Raw genomic sequence first — 24,561 nt, 5'->3', positions numbered from 1 at the left:
TACATAAATTCTTGTCCTCAGTGTGCAAATTAACATTGAAATACGAGTAGCCTATTATTTTAGAAAGCTTAATAGAAATAGTATTTTTCTAGATGTTCAATATAATTTGAATAATTGAAAAAATTTTTTTATTGTGCTTTAAGTGAAAGTTTACAAATCAAGGCAGTCTCTCATACAAAAATTTATATACACCTTGCTATATATGCCTCATTGCTCTCCCCCTAATGAGACAGCACACTCCTTCCCTCCATTCTCCATTTTCGTGTCCATTCGGCCAGCTTCTGACCCCCTCCACCCTCTCACCTCCCCTCCAGACAGGAGATGCCCACACAGCCTCGTGTGTCTGTGATGCAAAGAGCTCATTCTTCACCACTATCATTTTCTATCCCATAGTCCAGTCCAATCCCTGTCTGAAGAGTCGGCTTTGGGAATGGTTCCTGTCCTGGGCTAACAGAAGGTCTGGGGATCATGACCTCTGGAGTCCTTCTAGTCTCAGTCAGACCAATAACTCCGGTCTTCTTATGAGAATTTGAGGTCTGCATCCCACTGCTCTCCTGCTCCCTCAGGGGTTCTCTGTTGTGTCCCCTGTCAGGGCAGTCATCGGTTGTAGCCGGGCACCATCTATTTCTTCTGGTCCCAGGATGATGTAGTCTCTGGTTTATGTGGTCCTTTCTCTCTCTTGGGCTCATAATTACCTTGTGTCTTTGGTGTTCTTCACTCTTCTTTGCTCCAGGTGGGTTGAGACCCATTGATGCTTCTTAGATGGCCACTTGCTAGCCCAGATGCCACTCTCTAAAGTGGGATGCAGAATGTTTTCTTTATAGATTTTATTATGCCAGTTGACTTAGATGTCCCCTGAAACCATGGTCCCCAAACCCCCGCCCCTCCTATGCTGGCCTTCGAACTGTTCAGTTTATTCAGGAAACTTCTTTGCTTTTTGGTATAGCCCAGTTACACTGACCTCTCCTGTATTGTGCGTTGTCTTTCCCTTCACCTAAAATAGTTATCTTCTATCTAATTAGTGAAAACCTCTTTCCTTCCCTCCCTCCCCCTGTTCTCATAACCATCAAAGAATATTTTCTTCTCAGTTTACACTGTTTCTCCAGTTCTTATAATAGAGGTCTTAGAGAATATTTATCCTTTTGCGACTAATTTCACTCAGCATAATGCCTTCCAGATTCCTCCATGTTAGGAAATGTTTCAGGGATTCATCATTGTTCTTCATTGATGTGTAGTGTTCAATTGTGTGAATATACCATAATTTTTTTATCTATTCATCTGTTGATGGGCACTTTGGGTGCTTCCATCTTTTTGCTATTGTAAACAGTGCTGCAGTGAACATGGGTGTGCATATATTTGTTCGTGTAAAGGCTCTTACTTCTCTAGGATATATTCCTAGAAGTGGGATTGCTGGATCATATGGTAGTTCTATTTCTAGCTTTTTAAGGAAGTGCCAAATCGATTTCCAAAGTGGTTGTACCATTTTACATTCCCATCAGCAGTGTATAAGTGTTCCAATCTCTCCACAGCCTCTCCAACATTTATTGTTTTTTGGATTAATGCCAGCCTTGTTGGAGTGAGATGGAATCTCATTGTAGTTTTGTTTTGCATTTATCTAATGGCTAATGATTGTGAGCGTTTCCTCATGTATCTGTTAGCTACCTGAATGTCTTCTTCAGTGAAGTGTGCCTATTCGTATCATTTACCCATTTTTTAATTGGGTTATTTATCTTTTTGTTGCTGAGTGTTTGCAGTGTCATGTAGATTTTAGAGATGAGGTGCTGATTGGAAATGTCATAGCTAAAAACTTTTTCTCAGTCTGTAGGTGATCTTTTTACTCTTTGGATGAGCATAGGTGTTTGATTTTTAGGAGCTCCCAGTTACCTGGTTTCTCTTCTGCATTGTTAGTAACGTTTCATATACTGTTTATGCCATGTATTAGGGCTCCTAGCGTTGTCCTTCTTTTTTCTTCCATGATCTTTATCATTTTAGATTTTATATTTAGGGCTTTGATCCATTTGGAGTTAGTTTTTGTGTATGGTGTGAGGTATGGATCTTGTTTCATTTTTTTGCAAATGGATATCCAGTTATGCCAGCACTTTTTGTTAAACAGACTGTCTTTTCCCCATTTAACTGGCCTTGGGCCTTTGTCAAAAATCAACTACTCATATGTGGATGGATTTATGTCTGGAATCTCAATTCTGTTCCATTGGTCTGTGTATCTTTTGTTCTACCAGTTCCAGGCTGTTTTGACTACCATAGCGGTATAATAGGTTCTAAAATCACGTAGAGTGAGGCCTCCCACTTTGCTCTTCATTATCAGTGATGCTTTACTTATCTGGGGCCTCTTTCCCTTCCATGTGAAGTTGGTGAATTGTTTCTCCATCTTATTAAGAAATGTCATTGGAATTTGGATTGGAATTGCATTGTATCTGTAGATGGCTTTTGGTAGAATAGATATTTTTACAATGTTAAGTTTTCCTATCCCTGAGCAAGGTATGTTTTTCCACTTATAGGTCTCTTTTGGTTTCTTGCAGTAGTGTCTTGTAGTTTTCTTTGTATAGGTGTTTTACACCTCTGGTAAAATTTGTTCCTAAGTATTTAATCTTCTTGGGGGCTACTGTAAATGGTATTGATTTGGTGATTTCCTCTTCGCTGTTCTTATCGTTGTTGCAGAGGAATCCAAGTGATTTTTGTATGTTTATCTCGTATCCTGATACTCTGCTGAATGCTTCTGTTAGTTTCAGTAGTTTTCTTGAGGATTCCTTAGGGTTTTCTGTGTATAAGATCATGTCATCTGCAAATAGAGATACTTTTACTTCTTCCTTACTGGTCTGGATGCCCTTTATTTCTTTACCTAGCCTGATTGCTCTGGCTAGGACCTCCAGCACTATGTTGAATACAAGGGAAATGCTTTCATGCTCTCTCCATTTAGGAAGATGTTGGCTGTTGGCTTTGCATAAATGCCCTTTATTGTGTTGAAGAATTTTCCTTATGTTCCTATTTTGCTGAGAGTTTTTATCATGAATGGGTGTTGGACTTTGTCAAATGCCTTTTCTGCATCAATTGATAAAATCATGTGGTTCTTTTGTTTTATTTACATGATGCATTACATTAATTGTTTTTCTAGTGTTGAACCATCCCTGCCTACCTGGTATGAATCCCACTTGGTCGTGGTGAATTATTTTTTTGATACATTGTTGAATTCTCTTGGCTAGAATTTTGTTGAGGATTTTTGCATCTAAGTTCATGAGGGATATAGGTCTGTAGTTTTCTTTTTTTGTGGAGTCTTTACCTGGTTTTGGTATCAGGGATATGGTGGCTTCATAGAATGAGTTTGGTAGTATTCCATCCTTTTCTATGCTCTGAAATACCTTTAGTAGTACTAGTGTTAACTCTTCTCTGAAAGTTTGGTAAAACTCTGCGGTGAGGCCATCTGGGCCAGGGTTTTTATTGTTGGGAGTTTTTTGATTACCTTTTCAATGCCTTCTTTTGTTATGGGTCTATTTAGTTGTTCTACCTCTGTTTGTGTCAGTTTAGGTAGGTAGTGTGTTTCTAGGAATTCATCCATTTCTTCTAGGTTTTCAAATTTGTTGTTAGAGTGCAATTTTTCATAGTAATCTGATGTAATTCTTTTAATTTCAGTTGGGTCTGTTGTAATATCACCCCTCTCATTTCTTATTCAGGTTATTATTTCCTCTCTTATTTTTCTTTTGTCAGTTTGGCCAATTTTGTTAATTTTTACAAAGAACCAGCTTTCGGTCTTGTTAACTGTCTCAATTGTTTTTCTGTTTTCTATTTCATTTAATTCTGGTCTATTTTTTATGATTTGCTTTCTTCTTGTGCCTGAGGGTTTCATTTGTTGCTCTATGTCTATTTGTTCCAGTTATAGGGATAATTCTTTGAATTTTGCCATTTCTTCTTTTTGTACGTGTGCATTTACTGTTTTAAATTGACCTCTGAGCATTGCGTTAGCTGTGTCCCAAAGGTTCTGTTAGGAATTGTTTTTATTCTCATTGGATTCTATGAATTTCTTTATTCCATCCTTAATGTCTTCTATAACCCAGTCTTTTCTGAGCAGGGTATTGTTCAGTTTTCAAGTGTTTGATTTCTTTTCCCTGCTTTTTCTATTACAGGTTTCTACTTTTATGGCCGTATGGTCAGAGAAGATGCTTTGCAATATTTCAGTGTTTTGGATTCTGCTAAGGCTTCCTTTATGACCTAATATGTGGTCTGTGCTAGAGAATGTTTCATGTACACTAGAAAGGAAAGTATACTTGGCTGCTGTTGGGTAGAGTGTTCTGTGTATGTGTGTAAGGTCATGTTGGTTTATTGTGGCATTTAGATCTTCCATGTCTTTATTGAGCTTCTCTTTGGATTTTGTGTCTTTCATCGAAAGTGGTCTGTCGAAGTCTCCTAGTATAATTGTGGAGCTGTCTATCTCACTTTTCAATGCTGTTAGAGTTTGTTTTATGTATCTTGCAGCCCTGTCATTGGGTGCATAAATATTTCATATGGTCATATTCTCATGGTTTATTGTCCCTTTAATTATTATATAATGTCCTTCCTTATCCTTTGTGGTAGATTTAACTTTAAAATCTGTCTTGTCTGAAATTAATATTGCCACTCCTGCTCTTTTTTGATTTTTGTTTGCTTGATATTTTTGTTTCCATCCTTTGAGTTTGTTTGTGTCTTTAAGGTGTGTCTCTTGTAGGCAGTATATAGATAGATCTGTTTTTTTAATCCATTCTGCCACTCTCTGTCTCTTTATTGATGTATTTAGCCCCTTTACGTTCAGCGTAATTATGGATAGCTGCGAGTTTAGTGCTGTTATTTTGATGTCTTTTTTTGTGTGTTGTTGACAGTTTCTTTTTCCCACTTAATTTTTTGTGCTGAGTACTTTATCTTTTTATATTGTCTTTTCTTCTTATTTGTTGTTGATTTCGTTTCTGCTGAGTCTCGATTTTTTTCTAGTATTTTATTTTGATGAGTAGAATTGTTAGTCTCCTTTGTGGATACCTTAATGCTTACCCCTTTTTTTCTAAGTTTAAACCTAATTCTTTATATTGCCTTGTCTTCCTCTACGTATGAAAGACCTATGACTACATTTCTTAGTCCCCCTTCATTATTTTAATGTTGTCTTCTTTTACATAATAACATTGCTGTTTCCCTGTTGGAGTGTTTTTTTATCTTGATTTATTTTTGTGATTTCCCTGTCTGGGTTGACATCTGATTGCTCTGTCCAGTGTTGTCTTCTTTGGTTGATACCTGATATTATTGATTTTCTAACCACAGAATTCTCTTTAGTATTTCTTATAGTTTTGGTTTTATGAATTCTATAAACTTCTGTGTATCTGAAAATGTCCTAATTTCATCTTCATATTTGAGATAGTTTTGCTGGATATACGATTCTTGGGTGGCAATATTTTTCCTTCAGTGCTTTATAGAAGTCATTCGTTGCCTTTTTGTCTGCATGGTTTCTGCCACGTAAAGAAAAATAAAATTTTTTTTTTTTTTTTTTTTTGCCACATAGTCCGAGCTTATTCTTATTGACTCTTCTTTGTAGGTGATTTTTTGTTTATCCCTAAAAAAAAACCTTATCCCTAGGAGCTCTTAAAATTCTCTCTTTATCTTTGTTTTTGATTATAATATGTCTTGGTGACTTTCTTTTCAAATCTACCTTATGTGGAGTTCGATGAGCATCTTGGATAGATACCTTCTCATCTTTCACGATATCAGGGAAGTTTTCTGCCTACAAATCTTCAACATTTCTCTCTGTGTTTTCTGTTATCCCTCCCTGTCCTGGTATTCCAGTCAGTAGTAGGTTATTTCTCATGATAGAGTCCCACATGATTCTTAAGTTTTCTTGATTTGTTTTAATTCTTTTATCTGATTTTTCTTTGAATATATTGGTGCCAATTGCCTTATGTTCAAGCTCACCAATTCTGCCTTCTACTTGCTCAGTTCTGCTCTTTTGACTTTCTGTTGAGTTGTCTAATTCTGTAATTTTATTGTTAATCTTCTGAATTTCTGATTGCTGTCTTTCTATGGATTCTTGCAGCTTTTTATTTTTGCAGCTTATTAAATTTTTTCGTTATGTTCTTAAGTAACCTTTTTCATTTCTTCAACTTCTTTATGTTTGTGTTCCTTGGCTTGTTCTGCGTATTGCCTAATCTCCTTCCTGATGTCTTGAAGAGTTCTGTATATTAATCTTTTATATTCTGCCTCTGGTGATTCCAGGAAGGCACCTTCATCCAGAAGATTCATTAATTCTTTGGTTTGATAGCTTGTTGAAGCGATCATGGTCTGCTTCTTTATGAGATTTGATACTGACTGTTGTCTCCGTGCCATCTGTAAGTTATTGTATTAGTTTATTTTATGTTTGCTTACTGTATTGTAGCTTCTTGCTTTGTTTTGTTTTGATATATCCAAATAGGTTGCTTTAGTCAGCTAGCTCGATTATTTACGGCTTTGGAGCTCTAACGCCCTCTCACCAGATGGCTAGAGCTGTTACCAGGTATATGAGCCTTGGAGTCCATTCACTTTTCTTGTATGGATTCAGCTCAGGTGTCCAGGTAGTTGGTCATCAAGTGTGTGGTAAAGGCTCTGTCCTACAGTCTTAGAGGGGCAGGGGGCATTGGTGTAGGCACCAGTATCTGTTTTCAGCAGGAGGTCACGCTCTCAACAAGGCAGGTGCCTGAGAACTGTCTCCCGAGTGGGAGGAAAGCGTGTCCCTGTTCTGTAGAGCACACAGGTGGTTGAGTTCTACAGATGGACCTTGGGCACCCAGTGTTTTTGGTTGTAAGGACTGGGAGGTACCAGTTATCCTTGTGCCCCTGCTGCATGTGGGTGGGTGACCTGAGTGAAGCCACCTGTCCTTAGGCCCCTGATGTGGGAAGGTGAGGACCGTGTTTAATAGGCAAGGCGGTGTCAAACATTAAACTCCCATCTCTCCATGGCACAGCTGAAACAGTTACAGTCTGCTAACAAGGTCTTATTCTTCAGAGATAGGCTCACACAGGTCCATGCAGTGGGTAAACGTATTCAAAGTCCGTGGACCATTTATGCCCAGACAGTAGCTGCTTCTGTCCTGAGCTCCCCAGGTTAGTGGAGGTGGCATTTTATCTTTTCCCCAAGTGTGAATTTTTTCCTTTTCCACTGCCGGGAGAAAGCCTAGGGCACGCATCCAGATGTATCTGAGGCCCAGGGAAATTGACAGCCAGTGATGCCCGCTTCACAACTGGAGGCGCAGTAAAATATACACAAGTTCTTAGCTTTTGCCAAGAGCGCCATTCTTCTCTGGTTCCGAAGGTGTGTGTAGGCTGTGCAGCTGGCTGTTTCTCCCTGAGGAAACTGCAGCCGAAAGCTACCAGCAGCCCTCCACTTCCACTCCCGATAACGGTGCCTGAGGGATCCTGGCAATTCAGGTCTTCTAACTCCTCTCTGCTTCTGAATAGTCTGTCCTTCCACCTGCCGCTCAGTCTGTTTCCTAACTTTGACTTTGATGTTCAGGGCTTCTAGCTTATCATAAATGTAATTGTTTCACCTGTTTTTTTTGGTCTTTGTTTTAAGAGGGTTCACTGGAAGCATCTGACTACTCCGCCATCTTGGCCTCATCTCTCTTTAGTAATTTTTAATATTCTTGCACTGTGACTCTATATACAGCATGATGAGAGCATCCGAAGGCACATGGAACAGATTGAACAAAGAAAAGAGAAAGCTGCCGAGTTAAGCAGTGGACGACATGCAAATACTGATTATGCCCCCAAACTGACCCCTTATGAAAGAAAGAAACAGTGTTCTCTCTGCAGCGTCCTGGTAGGTTGTCATTATCAATATTGTGATGATTTAATTTATTCTAAATTTTATTCAATCATGGAAATATATTCTTCCAGTCTTTATAAACTCATGCTAAGACATCTCTTGAGCAGCATGGAAAATAGTACATTTAAAATATGTCAGCATTTAGGAACAGTAGTTCAAAGTGTCAAAGCATGGAGTTGGTACTAAAATGGATGTGTACCTGCTTAATGATAGTCCAAGTCAACGTTTTTTGGTATTGGGACCAAAAAAGAAAAGCAACATTCTCAGTACTGAAACTTGAACCACTTATAGGAAATGATTTCCTGTTAAAGTTGGCTATGATGGTATACTTTTTTTTTTTTTATCATGTGTCTTCTGGAAGATTTTCAGAATTATATTGTAAAGAAAACATTTTTAAGTATTATACTTAAATACTAAAGTGAGTTCAACTTGGATAAAGTATTCCCAAACCAAACCAAACCAAACCCACTGCCATCGAGTCAATTCCAACTCATAGTGACCCTATAGGACAGAGTAGAACTGCCCCATAGAGTTTCCAAGGAGCATCTGGCAGATTTGAACTGCCAACCTCTTGGTTAGCAGCTGTAGCACTTAACCACTATGCCACCAGGGTTTACAGATAAAGTATACTGGATTAATATTTAAATTAGGTATAATTATAAGTTGATTATATTGTTTTAATTATTTATGTATTTTTAAATAATTGTGTTTTTGGTGAGAGTTTACACAGCAAATTATGTTCCCATTTGACAATTTCTACACAAGTTGTTCAGTGACATTTCTTACATTTTTCACAATGTGTCAGCATCCTCATTAGTTGTGTTCTGGTTGTTCGGTTTTTGATTATAATTTAAACAATTTTATGCTTTTAGATCTCATCAGAGGTGTATCTTTTTAGCCACATTAAAGGGAAAAAACACCAGCAAGCTGTGAGAGAGAACAGCAGCATCCAAGGGCGAGAGCTTTCAGATGAAGAAGTGGTAAGCTTTACTTTCGCTTCTTTGTAGGTATTTATTGAGTCCGAGTGTGTGCAGGGAAACCCTGGTGGTATAGTGGTTAAGTGCTATGACTGCTAACCAAAAGGTTGGCAGTTCAAATCTGCCAGGTGCTCCTTGGAAACTCTATGGGGCAGTTCTACCTTGTCCTATAGGGTCGCTATGAGATGGAATCAACTTGACGGCACTGGGTTTGGTTTTGGTTTTGGTTTTAGTACGTGCAGAGCTCTTTTATTATTAAAAAACTCCATGTTTTTACATATTTATGTGATTATTTAAAACTATTTTTAATGTTTAATAACCACTGCAATGTAATACACAAATGTGTTATTATTTTTGTGTAGTCATGCACTGTATAACGTCCATTCGGGCAATGTCCAACTACATATATGTCCTCGGTCCCATAAGGTTATAATTGAATTCAGAAATCCCAATCGGAGAATGAAACGTAGCAGACATAACCAGATGCAGCGAATGCAGCAGCTTCCCACAGGCAACACGTGTATCTCATGTCTCTTGTATACAAAGCAATTGCACTGCCAGGTGTATAATGGTACAGTACATTTACAATCTATAATCCATATGTCTTGATAGTCATAATAAACACCTATGTTACTGCCTTATGTATGTACTGTACGTTCTGTCGATATTTTAATGTGAATTTTTCCTAGTTACAAATAAAAAGTTTACCATATAACAATGTATGCTTTGACTTGTAGGCAGCAGCATCCAGTCTTGTGTATTGCACGTCTCTTGAGTGTTGTAGCGTTATCTTTCTGTTTAATTTTCTTTCAAAAATATTACCATAAAGTGCATCGGTGGCTCCCAAATACAGCAAAACCTGTGCTAGTGATAGCAGCAGCAAGAGGCCAAGAAGTATCAATTTGGAAGTGAAACAAAAGGTCATTATATAACACAAAGGTCATTATATAACATTATAAATCACTGAATGTGATTTTTTGCGATTTAGGCATGTTTGCACAATGTCCAAATCATGTAAAGCAGAATGTCTGGTGGACGTTAAACAATACAAGACTGTATATGTGTTAGTTAATAAGAAATGTAGAAACAAGTTAATACTGTTGTTTATATGATTTTAGTGCAAAAAAAGTTAACGCTATTTTGATGTTTTAATATTATAAGGAAAGAATTATTCAGTGATGCTCCAGATTTCTTGGAAGACATTTAGCAATGTGAATTTCCTATAATGGATCATTTTGTATCATTAAACCATTTGGGAATTTTTGGATATGCATTATTTGTTCATCTGTAATTTGTTTACATGAAATTAGACTTGTATAAATATTTATCATTCAACCGTTAGTTGAGACTTGGATGACCAGTTAGGTAATCTGTATATTTGTTGGCTCTATTCATAATAGCAATTTCTAAAGCTACCCAAGGGTGAGAAATTCATCTTTGTCAGAAATCTGTTAAGATTCTTTATTGAATGCCTAGGAAAGATTATTGGGGGTTCATTGATGGCAGTGCCTATGTGTAGATACATGTGTGTTTAACTTTTTTTTTAAGTATAACACACAGATCGCAAGTGTATAGCTCAATTAATTTTTATATATGTAGAGACACATAAAACACTACCCAGAGCAAGATATAAATCATTTTTTGTATCCCAGTAGGCTCCTTCATGCCCCCTTGCATACATGCTCCCAAAAGGTAACTACTCTTCTGACCTCTAGCACCATCAATTAATCTTGCATATTCTTGAACGTCGTATAAGTGGTATCATACAGTATGTACTCTTTTGTGTCTAGCTTCTTTCATTCATCCTTCAGTCTGTGAGATCCCTGTTGTTCACATGAAGCTGTGGTTTATTCTTTTTATTTTTGTCGTTGCCCTCCAGTGACATTGGAGGAATACACCTGTAGTTGAATAAAATTGCATTTATTGTTGCAAAAAAGAAAACATATACCATGGGAAGGTGTGGGGGCTTCTCAGTAAGAGTGTGGTAGAAAGAACATATTATAGGATTTGAGTTTGTGTTAGGTGATTTTGAAGAAGGTTCAAGGATATGGGACTGTGTTCTGGATTGGGTGCTGTCAGAAAGCAGAACATCTTAGTTACTTAGTGCTGCTATAACAGAAATACCACAAGTCGGTGGTTTTAAACAACAGAAATTTATTGTCTTATAATTCTGGAGGCTAAAAGTCCAGATCAGGGTCTCAGCTGTGTTGATTCCTTCCTTGTTAGGTAGTCCTGAGCATTCCTTTCTTCCTTGGCTTGTAGAGGATCCTCATATGGCATCTTTCGTCCCCCTTGTGCATGTGTGTGTCTCTTTAAATAACTCAGAAGTGATAAGGTTTAGAGTCCACTCTACATAGGCATCACCTCAACTGATTGATTACATTGCATTGGATTACATTGTAGAAGGTGATTCTACTACCTTAGATTAAATTACATTCACAGGTATAGGGATTAGGATTCTAACACATATTTGTAGGGGCGCACAATTTAATCTGTAACACAGCGGTAATTATGTGGTTGGTTCTAGAACACAAGAGGAACAAAACTACTGTTTTCTCCCCGGTTTCTGGATATGACAAATTCTTCAGGGGAAATTGTACACCATTGTTTTGGCTCACCTCTCTGTGATTTCCTCTTCTTGGTGGTTTCTGTCCTTCAAATTTCAATCACTTTGACAGTTCTGAACTCCAAATTCTTCAAGACTACCACTTTCAGACTTGAATTCTATTCTTCCATGCCAAAAATTGGCATAAGCCTTTAAGGAAAAAGTCAAGGTGAATGTGAAGCTTACCCTGTGTGCTTCCCTCTTTTTAGGGATCATAGAGTCTTAACTGTCTTTTAATGCTTTCCAGTAAAATTTAGTAGTTTTGTGTATTTTGTCCAGCTTTCAGAGCTAGATTAGCCCAATACAAGCCACTTCATTATGGCTGGAATTAAAAGGTTCCCAGTGTTTAATTCCTGTATATGTATTGTTTGATGTAATTCTTGGCTCATAAACCCAAAACCCACTGCCATTGAGTTGATTCTGAGTCACAGCAAGCCTTAGAACTGCCCCATAAGTTTTCCAAGGCTGTAAATCTTTAAGGAAGCAGACTGCCGTATCTTTCTCCTGTGGAGTGGGTGGTGGATTTGAACTGCCTGCTTTTCGGTTAGCAGGCAAGTGCTTAACCACTGCACCCCAGGGCTCCTGCTAATAAATATTCATTGACTTGAGTTCAGTTGAATTGAAAGGTTATACAGAATGGCTTAAAGATATCATTGAAATGGACCTCTGAATTTCTCCTTTGTAAATACCTTTATTTTTAAATACCAGGTAATGTTAATAGAAATGAAAATTGAACCATCTGCTTTGCCTCAAATTTTTTTTTTCCTTTTTAGTTAAATTATATGGATATTTTGAGAGTGGTATGGATTTTTTTTTTACTTGAATCACCCATATACTTACCCCATTTTATTGCTGTTTAGAACTAAAGTCACATGTATGTGCTCCACTTTAAGAAACTCCTAAATTGCCTTAACTAATTAGAATCTAATTATTCCTATTATAAAGGCAGTTCTTCCATTTATAGAAATTATTTGTGCAGAGGTCCCCTAATAAAAGAGCTAAATATATTATTTAATTTACAGAAAACATTATTGAGAATATTTCTGGAGCGCTGCCATTATGTAAACTGAAATATAAATTTTATGTGTTTTTATTTCAATGAGAAAAGGTAAGGAAAGGATGTTGAACTCATGGGATTTGGAAGAAAAATACACAGTATCTTCAGTTACGAATCATCTACTTTTTGTACCTGTGGAGCCTGATATTTAGCTGTTGTGGTTTGAGATTTGGTTGATGCGATCATTATGTGTACTGATTCAGTTTAAAAGGATTATATATTTTCTTTAAGTTCTCACTTAACTCATGTAGTTATTTTTGGTTATAGCCCCTTCTTCCTGAAAACAAGTGTGTAATATAGCGTATGAGTTATGTGATACAGAAAGGCAATTTTATATTTACTCGCTTTGAAGTTTCGTTTTTAATCAGCGAAGGTATCTATAGTAAAACATACTTGTTCTACTTAAAGTTATTACATGTCATCTGTGATGTCTTTATATTATATACACCTTGTATGTGACCCTTCTTCTTTGACATATAACATTTTATTTATACCACCTCTGACCTAATAAAATTGTACCTTTGACCTTACGCACTTGACATCTCAGATAACTTACTCTTGATCTTTGGCACATTTTGTTTTAAGCCTGTTAAACATAATAGGCAGCTGCCCAGCAAGAAAGCTTTATTGTTTTGTTTTTATTGTAATTTGGCAAATTTTTCTGTTTCTTGAGACTTCACAAAAAGAACTGTTATGTGTCTGATTTTTTTCTCTCTCATAGTATCCACATGTTAAAAGTATGTGATTTTTAAAGGTCAAAAATTGGTACTAGTTTTAAATGTATTCCAAAATTTAATTTTTTATATGAATTGTCAGAGAAACAATAAAATATTAGTTTTAGTTAAAACTCTGATTTCTTTGTAGTCTTGTTTTCATGCTATAAAAGAAGCCAATGGTAATTTTTCTTTGATTTGTACAAATTGCATAAAGTACAGTTAATCCTATATGGAGAATGAATTCAAAAAAATTTTTTTTCCATTTTCATGTCCATATATTTCTATTTGAAATTCCTTGGCTTTACAAAGCATGTAAATTATACAAGCTCTGTTTGTTACCATGTGTACTTAAATATAGAGAAAATTAATTTTCATTTGATTTTTTGACAAATATGGGAAGTCCCTTCGTGAATGGTCTTAAATTAACTATAATTTAATGCATGTTTACAACTGAAGTTGGTTTCACAAAATCCAACTTAGTGTTTCTCCCTGGAAAAATTAAGCTAATTAGGTGATTGAAGAAAAAACTGAATTTTAAATTAGCAGAAACTTAAAGACATTACTGTGTTTAATGAAATGATTTATAAGCTGACCTCTTTGGCCTTAGGGTGGAAACCCTGGTGGCATATTGGTTAAGTGCTCCAGCTGCAAACCAAAAAGTCTGTAGTTCGAATCTCCCAGGTGCTCGTTGGAAACTCTGGGTGGGGGGGGCAGTTCTGCTCTGCCCTATACGGTTGCTATGAGTCAGAATCAACTCGATAGCAATGGGTTTGGTTTCTTTTCTTTTTTTGGGGGGGGCCAGGGTATACCTGAAGTTAAAGTAGAAAGTTGTTTCTCAGAATTGATGCTGTTCTTGTTGGGTACCATCGGGTTGATTCTGACTCATAGCAACCCAGTGCTCAACAGAACAAAACACTGCCTGGTTATGGGCCATCCTCATATTCATTACTGTGTTTGAGCCCATTGGTACTGCCACTGTGTCAGGCCATCTCGGTGAGGGTGTTCTTCTCTTTACTGACTCTCTACCAAGTGTGATATCCTTCTCCAGGGATTGATTGGTCTGTCCTGATAACATGTCTAAAGTACACGAGACTAAGTCTCGCCATCCCAGCTTCTAAGGAGCATTCTGGCTGTACTTCTTCCAAGAGAAGTTTGTTCATTCTTCTGGCAGTCCATAAACCAAAAAAACCAAACCTGTTGCCATCAAGTCAATTCTGACTCATAGTGACCCTATAGGGCAGAGTAGAACTACCCCATAGAGTTTCTAAGGAGCACCTGGTGGATTCGAAATGCCAACCTTTTGGTTAGCAGCCATAGCGCTTAACCACTATGCCACCCGGGTTTCTGGTAGTCTATGTTATTATGTTCAATATTCTTCACCAACTCCATAATTCAAATGCATCGGTTCTTTAGTCTTATTCACTGTCCAGCTTTTGCATGCGTATGAGGAGATGGAAAATATCATAGCTTAGGTCAGGCATGCCCCAGTTCTCAAAGTGACATCTTCGCTTTTTAACACTTTAAAGAGGTTTTTGCAGCAGATTTGCCCAGTGCAATATGTTGTTTGATTTCTTGATTCCTGCTTCCATGGCCATTGATTATGAATCCAAGTAAAATGAAATTCTTGACAACTTCAATATTTTCTCCTTTTATCATGATGTTGCTTACTGGTCCAGTTGTGAGTATTTTTGTTTTGTTTATGTTGAGGCATAATCAATACTGAAGGCTGTAGTCCTTGATCTTCTCCCATAAGTGCTTCAAGTTCTCTTCATTTTCCACAAGCAAGGTTGTGTCATCTGTATATCACAGCTTGTTAATGAGTCTTCCTCCAATCCTGATGCCCGTACTTCTTCATATAGTCCAGCTTCTCGGGTTATTTGTTTAGCATACAGAATGAAGAAGCATGGTGAAAGGATACAATTCTGACACACCTTTCCTGATTCTAAACCACACAGAGTCCTCTTGTTCTGTTTGAATGACTACCTCTTGGTCTATGTGCAGGTTCCTCATGAACACAAGTAAGTGTTCTGGAATTCCCATTCTTCGCAATGTTATCCATAATTTGTTATGATCCACACAGTTGAGTGCCTTTGTATAGTCAATAAAGCACAGATAAACATCTTTCTGGTATTCTCTGCTTTTGGCCAGGATCCATCTGACATCAGCAATGATATCCCTTGTTCCACACCCTCTTCTGATTGTGGCTTGAATTTCTGGCAGTTCCTTATTGATGTATTTCTGCAACTGCTTTTGAATTACGTTCAGCAAAATTTTACTTGTGTGTGATATTGGTGATACTGTTTGATAATTTCCACATTTTGTTGGATCACCTTTCTTTGGAATGGGCACAAGTATGCATTTCTTCCAGTTTGTTGGCCAGGTAGTTGTCTTCCAAATTTCTTTGTATAGATGAATGAGTGCCTCTGGTGCTGCAACCGTTTGTTGATACATCTCAGTTGGTATTCTGTCTATTCCTGGAGGCTTGTTTTTCACCAGTGCCTTCAGTGCAGCTTGGACTTCGTTCTTCAATACCATAGGCTCTTAATCATATGCTACCTGCTGAGATGGTTGAATGTCCATCAGTTCCTTTTGGTAAGTGACTTCTTTTGATGCTTCCTACATTGTTCAATATTTTGCCCATAGAATCCTTCAGTATTGCAACTCGAGGCTTGAATATTTTCTTCAGTTCTTTCAGCCTGAGAAATGCTGAGCATGTTCCTCCCTTTTGGTTTTCTAACTCCAGGTCTTTGCACATTTTCATTATAATACTTTTTCTTCTCGAGCTGCCCTTTGAAATCTTCTGTTCAGCTCTTTTCCTTCATCATTCATTCACTTTAGCTGCTGCACATTCAAGAGCAAGTTTCAGAGTCTCTTCTGACATCCATTTTGGTCTTTTCTTTCTTTCTTATCTTTTTAATGAACTTTAGCTTTCTTCATATGTAATGTCCTTGATGTCATCCCACAACTTGTCTGGTCTTCAGTCATTAATGTTCAGTGCGTCAAATCTGCTCTTGAGATGTTCTCTAAATTCAGGTGGGATATACTCAGGGTCGTGTTTTGACTCTCGTGGCCTAGAGACGAGCTGTGATTTTCATCAGCTTCAAAGTGAACTTGCATACGAGCAACAGAATTGATAGCCTGTTTCGCAGTCAGCCTCAGCCTTTTTCTTTTTTCTTTTTTAATTGTGCTTTAGGTGATGCTTTACAGAGCAGATTAGTTTCTCACTAAACAATTAATACACATACTGCTTTGTGACATCGGTTGCCAACCCCATGATGTGTCAACACTCTCCACTTCTCAATCTCAAGTTACCCATTTCCGTTCTTGCAGCGTTTCTGTCCCCTCCTGCCTTCTCATCCTTTTCTTGGACTGCTGTCCCCATCTAGTCTTGGATGCATCCTTGAGCTTTGTTTATTATTGTTTGTTTCATAGGCCTGTCTAATCTTTGGCTGAAGGGTGAGCTTCAGGAATGACTTCAGTACTGAGTTAATAGGGTGCCTGGGGGCCATACGCTGGGGGTTAGCCATGGCCTTTTCTGACTGATGATACTGAGCTTCTCCATCATCTCTTTCCATAAGTGTAGTCAACTTGATTTCTTTGTATTCCATCTGGTGAGATCTGTATGTATAGTCGCCATTTATGTTTTTCAAAAAAGGTATTTTCAGTGAGGTCATTGATGTTGCAAAATTCTATCATACCGTCCCCAGTGTTGTTTCTGTTGCCAAGGCCATATTTTCCCCCTACCATTCCTTCTTCTTTGTTTCCAGCTTTCACAGTCCAATCACTAGTAATTATCAAGGCATCTTGATTCATGTTTGATCAATCAAACTGCAGAAGTTGATAAAAATCTTCGATTTCTTCATCTTTGTCATTAGTGGTTGGTGGATAAATTTGAATAATAGCTGTATTAACTGGTCTTCCTTGTAGGTGTATGGATATTATCCTATCACTGACAGCATTGTATTTCAATTTTGATAATGAATGTGACACCAGTTGTCTTCAATTTGTCGTTCCCAGCAGAGTAGACCATATGATTGTCCAATTCAGAATGGCCAGTACTACTCCATTTCACCTCACTAATGCCTAGGATATCAATCTTTATGCCTTACATTTCATTTTTGATGACTTCCAATTTTCCTAGATCCATACTTCATACATTCCATGTTCTGATTATTAATGGCTGTTTGCAGGTGTTTCTTCTTGTCTTGAGTCATGCCACATCAGCAAATGAAGGCCTTCATTTGCTTCAGAATTGATGACAGTCTGGAAAATAATAAATAATTCCTTATAGAATCATTTCATTCCCTTACCTTGCTTTTGTTTATTTGTGGCAGCCTAAGTGTTTATTCTCTTCTTCTTATGCTAGGAAAACATCTCGTTTGCCTTTGAACAGAAAATCAAGTCAAATTAATAAGCTGGAAGTCAGTTAGTGTAAATCTTTGATTTCCCTCCAAGTACAATAAGGTTAATAAGTTTTAAGTTAATATTTTGGCAGCAGTTAGGGATGATGGTTGTACAACATGATTAATGTACTTGATATTACTAAATCATTCACCTGAAAAATGTTGAATTGGCAAACCAAAACAAAAAACCAAACCCACTGCCATCAACTTGATTCCGACTCATAGCGACCCTATAGGACAGAGTAGAACTGCCCCATAGAGTTTCCAAGGAGTGCCTGGTGGATTCAAACTTCCAACCTTTGGTTAGCAGCCGTAGCACTTAACCACTACACCACCAGGGTTTCCGTTGAATTGGCAACTGTTGTATTATATATATTTTGCAAGAATTAAAAAAAAAGAAAAAAAATTAATTTTAAGTCAATTTGAGAAATGATCTAAAAGCTTCTTACCCTTTCTTATAGGGTACCTCTTTCCTAGCCTTCATTTCCTCTTTAGTAGTCTGGGAAAATTTTTGTAGTTTGTGTGTGGGTGTGTCTGTGCTTGTGTATGTATTTAGTATATAATACATACACATATAGCTGACCCCTAATGTATATATTTCCTTTAAGTTTTGGGATTTCTTGGATGGTACACGTTTACTCCCTTTGTATCTAGGATGTGGAGGGAATATGTAGCTATGTATCCACAGCTGACTTCATCTTAATGGGACCCTGCTCATTGGCTCAAAGAAAATTTTAACCAAATAACAGGTTTTTTTTTAATACTTCAGTTTGATCCAGTAATTAAACAATTCCATTAGTTAGTACCCAGCCTCTTTTAAATAAAAATGCTTGGTCCCCATATACTGGCTTGCCACCTTAAGATGACATCTGTGTGTATCAGAGGAAGACTATGGCTTACATGACTCTGTGGTGAGTATGAAAAGTTGGGGTCTTAGTTCAGAATGTCTTGTCTTCTGATTTCCAACGTGCGTCCCTTGTTTGCCTGTTCACTTAGTATTCTCCTGCTCATCAGTCCTGCAGAGTGGTTGGTGTATTCTTAATCTAGTCTTTCTACGTGGACAGTGCTCCAGTGGAGCATCAGCCATTTCTTTACCTCTTGCGAACCTGTCCTTCCCTTAGTCCTCTTTACCCGCATATCTCTGAGTCTTTGCCGTGTCTTTAATTCTGGCCCCTGGTAGGCCTGCTGACTCCCGCCACAGTATCCATACCACATAGGAACTAAGGATTTCTTGAGAGAGCTAAACCTGAGGGTCTGTTCCTGATCACATAGCATGACCATACTAATGTGGTTCCAGAGGCAGCTGCAGATGGTCTCTTTTAAGAATCAAGAAAAGGTAGCACTTTTGGCATTAGGAAACCCTGGTGGCATACTGGTTAAGAGCTACGGCTGCTAACCAAAAGGTTATCAGTTTGAATCCACCAGGCACTCCTTGGAAACCCTTTAGGGTTGTTATGAGTTGGAATCGACTCGATTACAATGGATTTTGGGTTTTTTTTTTTTTGCCTTACTCTCATGTAGCTAATATACCTAGTTCTTTTGAGACCCGTGTCTTTTTCTTACTTTCTTCCCTTCGTTTCTAGTATTTTTTGGCCAGAAAGGGATGACATTTACTTTAACCATGCCTAAATATTCTTCTCCTGTACTTTAGCTGTATAACTAACTCTTAAGGTTGGAAAAGGGAACCTTCACACTCTGAAGTAAACACTAAAATTTGAATCCTCTAGGCTTGATTATTAACATACTAAATGATAAGAGAAATAAATTTATTAAATCTCATCAGGATAATAGGTTGGCTTATTAGACTCTTGTCTTGCTGTATATATCTGTTTTGCATATCTAAAGCTGATTATTATAGAGTGTTTTTTCTTGCATTTGTTTTATAATAAATTCTAACACCTAACTGGGCTGAGTTGGGCAAAGGCAAAATAGAATAATTTTTGAAATATTACTCCACTTATACCTGCTTGTCATGAGTCTTCTGATGTTACACAACTGTTGCATGTTCATTACTAATTATTTTAGTCACTTTCTGTGTTTGCTATCTTTTAATAAACATTTAGTTTTGGAGATACTGTTCATTAATCAGTGATTTAAAGCTAGAAACCTAAAGAACTATAATAATCTTATTGTCTTTGCGAATGGATTGGTAAGTTACAACTACATAGAGTTCCGTTCCACGAATCTTTTCTTTTAAACACTTCCTTTATTGTAAAATAGGTAATGAATACCTGAAGTTCAGAAACTTTTGCAAAACTGTTTTTCCGTGACTCCTAGCCAGCTCTCATAATACGTTATGCATATTATACAGATGGTCCCTGGGTGGTGCAAATGATTTGTTCTCAACTACTAACCTAAAGGTTGGTGGTTTGAACCCATCTAGCAGCGCTGCAGGAGAAAGGCCTGGCGATCTGCTTCTGTAAAGATTACAGCCAAGTAAACCTTGTAAAGCAGTTCTACTCTGTAACACATGGGGTCACCATGAGTCCAGATCAGCTCCACAGCTACAAGTTTTTATTACACAAATAATACAAATGTGAAAAGCCCTTTTATCCGTAGTTTGTGTGTGAGCCATTGGAGCATGTACAGTCATACTTTGGAGATATTGCAGATTCAGTTCTTGGCCACTGCAATAAAGCAAATATCACAATAAAGTGAGTCACATGAATTATTTGGTTTCCCAGCTCTTATAAAAGTTATGTTTACACTATACTGTGGTCTAGTAAGTGTGCAATTAGATTACGTCTAAAAAAAATGTGCATGCCTTAAAAAATACTGCTAAAAAATGCGAACTGTCATCTGAGTCTTCAGCGAGTTGTAACCCTTTTGCTGTTAGAGGGTCTTGCCTTGATATTGATGGCTGCTGACTGATCAGGATGGTGTTTGCTGAAGGTTAGGGTGGCTGTGGCAATTTCTTAAAATAAGACACCAGTGAAGCTTGCTGCATTGATTGACTCTTTGTTTCATGAAAGAGTTCTCTGTAGCATGCAGTGGTATTTGATAGCATTTTACCTGCAGTAGAACTTTCAGAACTGGGAGTCAGTCCTCTCAAACCCTGTAATATTCTAAACCTTTTAATAACTCTGTAATATTCTAAACCATTTCCACAGTGTTCACATCATCTTTACCAGAAGTAGATTACATCTCAAGAAACTGCTTTCTTTGCTCATCCATAAGAAGCAACTCCTCATCAGTGTTTTATCATGAGATTGCAGCATTCAGTCAGAACTTCAGGCTCCACTTCTAATTCTGGTTCTCTTGCTATTTGCACTGCATCTGCAGGTACTTTCTCTACCGAAGTTTTGAATTTCTCAAAGTTATCCATGAGGGTTGGACTCAACTTCTTCCAAACTCCTGTTAATGTTGGATTTGACCTATCCCATGAGTCACGAATGTTCTTAATGGCATCTAGAATGGTGAATCCTTTTCAGAAGGTTTTTATTTTACTTCGCCCAGATCCATCAGAGGAATCACTGTCCATGGCAGCTATAGCCTTACTAAATGTGTTTCTTAAATTATAACACGTGAAAGTCAAAATTACTCCTTCATCCATGGGCTGCAAAATGGATGTTGTGTTAGCAGGCATGAAAACAGCATTAATCTTGTACATCTCCATCAGAGCTCTTGGGTGACCAAGTGCATTGTCAATGAGCAGTAATGTTTTGAAAGGAGTCTTTTTTTCTGAGCAGCAGGTCTCAACAGTGGGCTAAAAATATTCAGTAAACCATGTTAGAAACAGATGTGCTGTCATCCCGCATTTGTTGTTCTATTTATAAAGCACAGGTAGAGTAGATTTAGCATAATCCTTAAGGGCCCTAGGATTTTCAGAATGGTAGATGAGCACTGGCTTCAGCTTAAAGTCATCAGGCACATTAGCTTCTAACAAGAGTGAGCCTGTCCTTTGAATCTTTGAAGCCAGGCGTTGACTTCTCCTCTCTAGCTATGAAAGTCCTAGATGGCATCTTCTTCTAACAAGACTGTTTCACCTACACTGAAAATGTGATGTTTAGTGTAGCCAGCTTCATCATTTAGATACATCTTCTGGATAACTTGCTGCAACTTCTACATCAGCATTTGCTGCTTTACCTTGTACTTTTATGTTGTGTAGACGGCTTCTTTCCTTAAATCTCATGAACCAACCTCTGTTAGCTTCAAGCTTTTCTTCTGCAGCTTCTTCACCTTCTCTCAGCCTTCATAGAATTGAAGAGATTAGGGCCTTGCTGTGGATTAGGCTTTGGCTCAAGGAAATGTTATGGCTGGATTGATCTTCTATCCAGATCACTAAAACTTTCTCCATATTGGCAATAAAGCTGTTTCACTTTCTTGTCATTTGTGTGTTCACTGGAGTAGCACTTTTAATTTCCTTCAAGAACTTGCCCTTGGCATTCACAACTTGGCTAACTGTTTGGCACAAGAGGGCTAGCTTTTGGCCTGTCTTAACCTTAATCATTTCTAGCTTTTGATTAAAAGTGAGAGACCAGCGACTCCTCCTCCCACTTGAACACTTGGAGGCCATTGTAGGGTTGTTAATTGGCCCAGTTTCAATATTGTCATCGTGTCTCAGGGAATGGGAAGGTCCAAGGAGAGGGAGAGAGACGGGAACAGCTGGTCGATAGAGCAGTCAGGACACATACAACAATAAGTGAATAAGTTTGTCTTCTTATGTACACGTGGTTCATGGCACCCCAAAACAATTGCAATAGTACTGTCAAAGATCACTGATCACAGATCATAACAGATCTAATAATAATGAAAAAGTTTGAAATATTGCAAGAATTACCAAAATGTGACACAGAGACACAAAGTGAGCACATGCTGTTAGAAAAATGATGCCGATAGACTTGCTTGATGCTGGGTTGTGACAGTCAATTTGTAAAAAAACGCAATAGCTGCAAAGTGCGATAAAAGCACAATAAAATGAGGTATGTCTGTATAATACTTAATATCCTTTTCTCAAAAATGGAAATACTACTAATATGCTATTATTTATTCATGTCTTATATTTTTAAGTCAATTCTTTTGCTTTATACATATTCCAGAATTTATAATCATATTTGTAAATATTTTCATCTCTTTTATTTGTGAATTTTATCTTTTAATAATATGTTATATCCTCTTTCCCATTTAATGACCTTCTCCTTGGATCTTATTTTTGTCAGGCATTAATATTGTAAATCTAGTTTTGGTTAGTGTCTGCCTGATACGTCTTTTCAGATTTCCTTTTATGATTAAAAATTCACAATTTTTACATAGTCAAATTTATCATCATGAAATGGCTTTCTTTATCTCTGTTGATGTTCTTTGCTTTGAAATCTACTTTGTCTGATATTAATATAGCCACTCCAGCTTTCTTTTGTCTAGTATTAGAATGGTGCATATTTTTCTATGCTCTTACTTTTAACCTATTTATATCTTTATATTTAAAATGTTCCTTCTAGGCAGATTATATTCAGGTCTTGCTTTTTTTTTTATCGATTCTGACAATTTTGGCCTTTTAATTGGAATATTTAAACCATTTATATTTGATGTGATGTTGCTATGGTTAAATTTGTTTTCTATTTGTCATGTCTGTTCTTTGTTCATTTTTCCTTCTTTCTGCCTTCTCTTGGGTGTATGGTTTTTTATGATTCTTTTTTTTTCACCTTTGTTATCTGATTAGCTATAACTCTTTGATTTGTTATTTTAGTGGTTCTTTGGGGTTTATCATATATATCCTTAACTTACTCAGTCTACTTTCAAGTGATATACTATTTCCTTTAAAGTATAAGAATCTTACAGTAATATACATTCATTTACCCCCCTCCCAGCCTTTATGCTGTCGTCTTCATGCATTTTGCTTTTACATATGCTGTAAACGCCACCATACATTTTGTTCAGTCAGTTGTCTTTTAAAGAGATATAAATAATGATATAAAATTTTGTATATTTATGCATATAGTTTCAGGTGCTCTTCATTCCCTTTTGTAGATCCAGATTTATGTGAAATATTTTTTTCCTTCTGCCAAAAGGACACCCTTTAACATTTTTTGTTGTATGAGTTTGTTGGTTATGAATTTTTTTTTTTTTTTTTTAGCTTTTGTTCATCTTAAAAAGTCTTAATTTTCCTTTTATTTTTGAAAGACATTTTTGCTGGGTATAGAATTTAAGCTGGCAATTCTTTGAGCACTTTAAGGAAGATGCAAGTTTTTGTCAGTTGCATTGTTTCTAATGAGAAATCTGTTGTCATTTCTATTTTTGTCTCTCTGTTCATAGTTAATGGTGGAAAGAGGATGATTTTCATGGCATAGGCAGTTCTGTGGAAGATAGGATTCAGAGTACAACTGGAAGGACTGGGAAGGACTTTCTCCATGAAGTGGGAAGAGAAAGGGAATAGGTGGCAGATTTGTTAATTGGTATATTTGAGAAGAAGAGGCTAAAAGGGCATACTCTTTTCATGGCTCATACGTTTTCCTAGTAAACTGGAAAACACGTTTAGGAAGAATGGACATGATTTGAAATAGTTATTGTGTAAAGTGTGGGAATGAACTAACTAAAAACCACTGTCAGATGGCTGGGCAGAGTTGAGGGAGCAGCTGAAGATGGTAACCATGAATTTACAGTGGCACTGGCCCCATTTGTGATTTTTCTCACAGCACTTATCTACCTGACTCAAATGTGGAATTTTTTCAAGAAGGTATGAGAACAGAGACTCTGGAAAGTTCAGAGTATTGATGAGTATAATCGAAAAGGTGTCCCATAGGCTCTAACTCTGAAATGTGAGGGAATTGGATGGGAGGTAGCTAGATAGGAGTAGAATAGTAGGGTTGGTGGGTTCAAGGTCATTCTTTTCAAAGTACCAAAAGAAATCTTAAACGTATTAGCGTAATACCATGAAACCTTAGTATGTGTGTTATTTTTAGCATAATAATTTTCACATGTATGTTTTTCTTAAATATTTAAAAGTTAATGGAGTTAGAATGTTGTTCTAGTGCTGTTGAGT

The 24,561-nt window shown here is 37.2% G+C and overlaps 1 protein-coding gene across 14 annotated transcripts in view; it reads left to right on the top strand.

Moving 5' to 3' along the window:
* Positions 1-24,561, top strand: part of SCAPER (S-phase cyclin A associated protein in the ER) — a 492,396-nt gene that overhangs the window by 163,169 nt on the left and 304,666 nt on the right. For all 14 annotated transcript variants that reach the window (XM_023552952.2, XM_023552948.2, XM_023552950.2 and 11 more), the window contains 2 exons: positions 7,666-7,818; positions 8,697-8,804. In XM_023552952.2, the coding sequence (XP_023408720.1) occupies positions 7,666-7,818; positions 8,697-8,804 (261 nt within the window). The remainder of the gene's footprint in view (positions 1-7,665; positions 7,819-8,696; positions 8,805-24,561) is intronic.

Source organism: Loxodonta africana, chromosome 13 (genome assembly GCF_030014295.1).
Source record: "Loxodonta africana isolate mLoxAfr1 chromosome 13, mLoxAfr1.hap2, whole genome shotgun sequence".
Lineage (NCBI taxonomy): Eukaryota > Metazoa > Chordata > Mammalia > Proboscidea > Elephantidae > Loxodonta > Loxodonta africana.
Note: the sequence above shows the minus strand (reverse complement) of the source record. Positions and strands in the feature narration are given on the sequence as shown.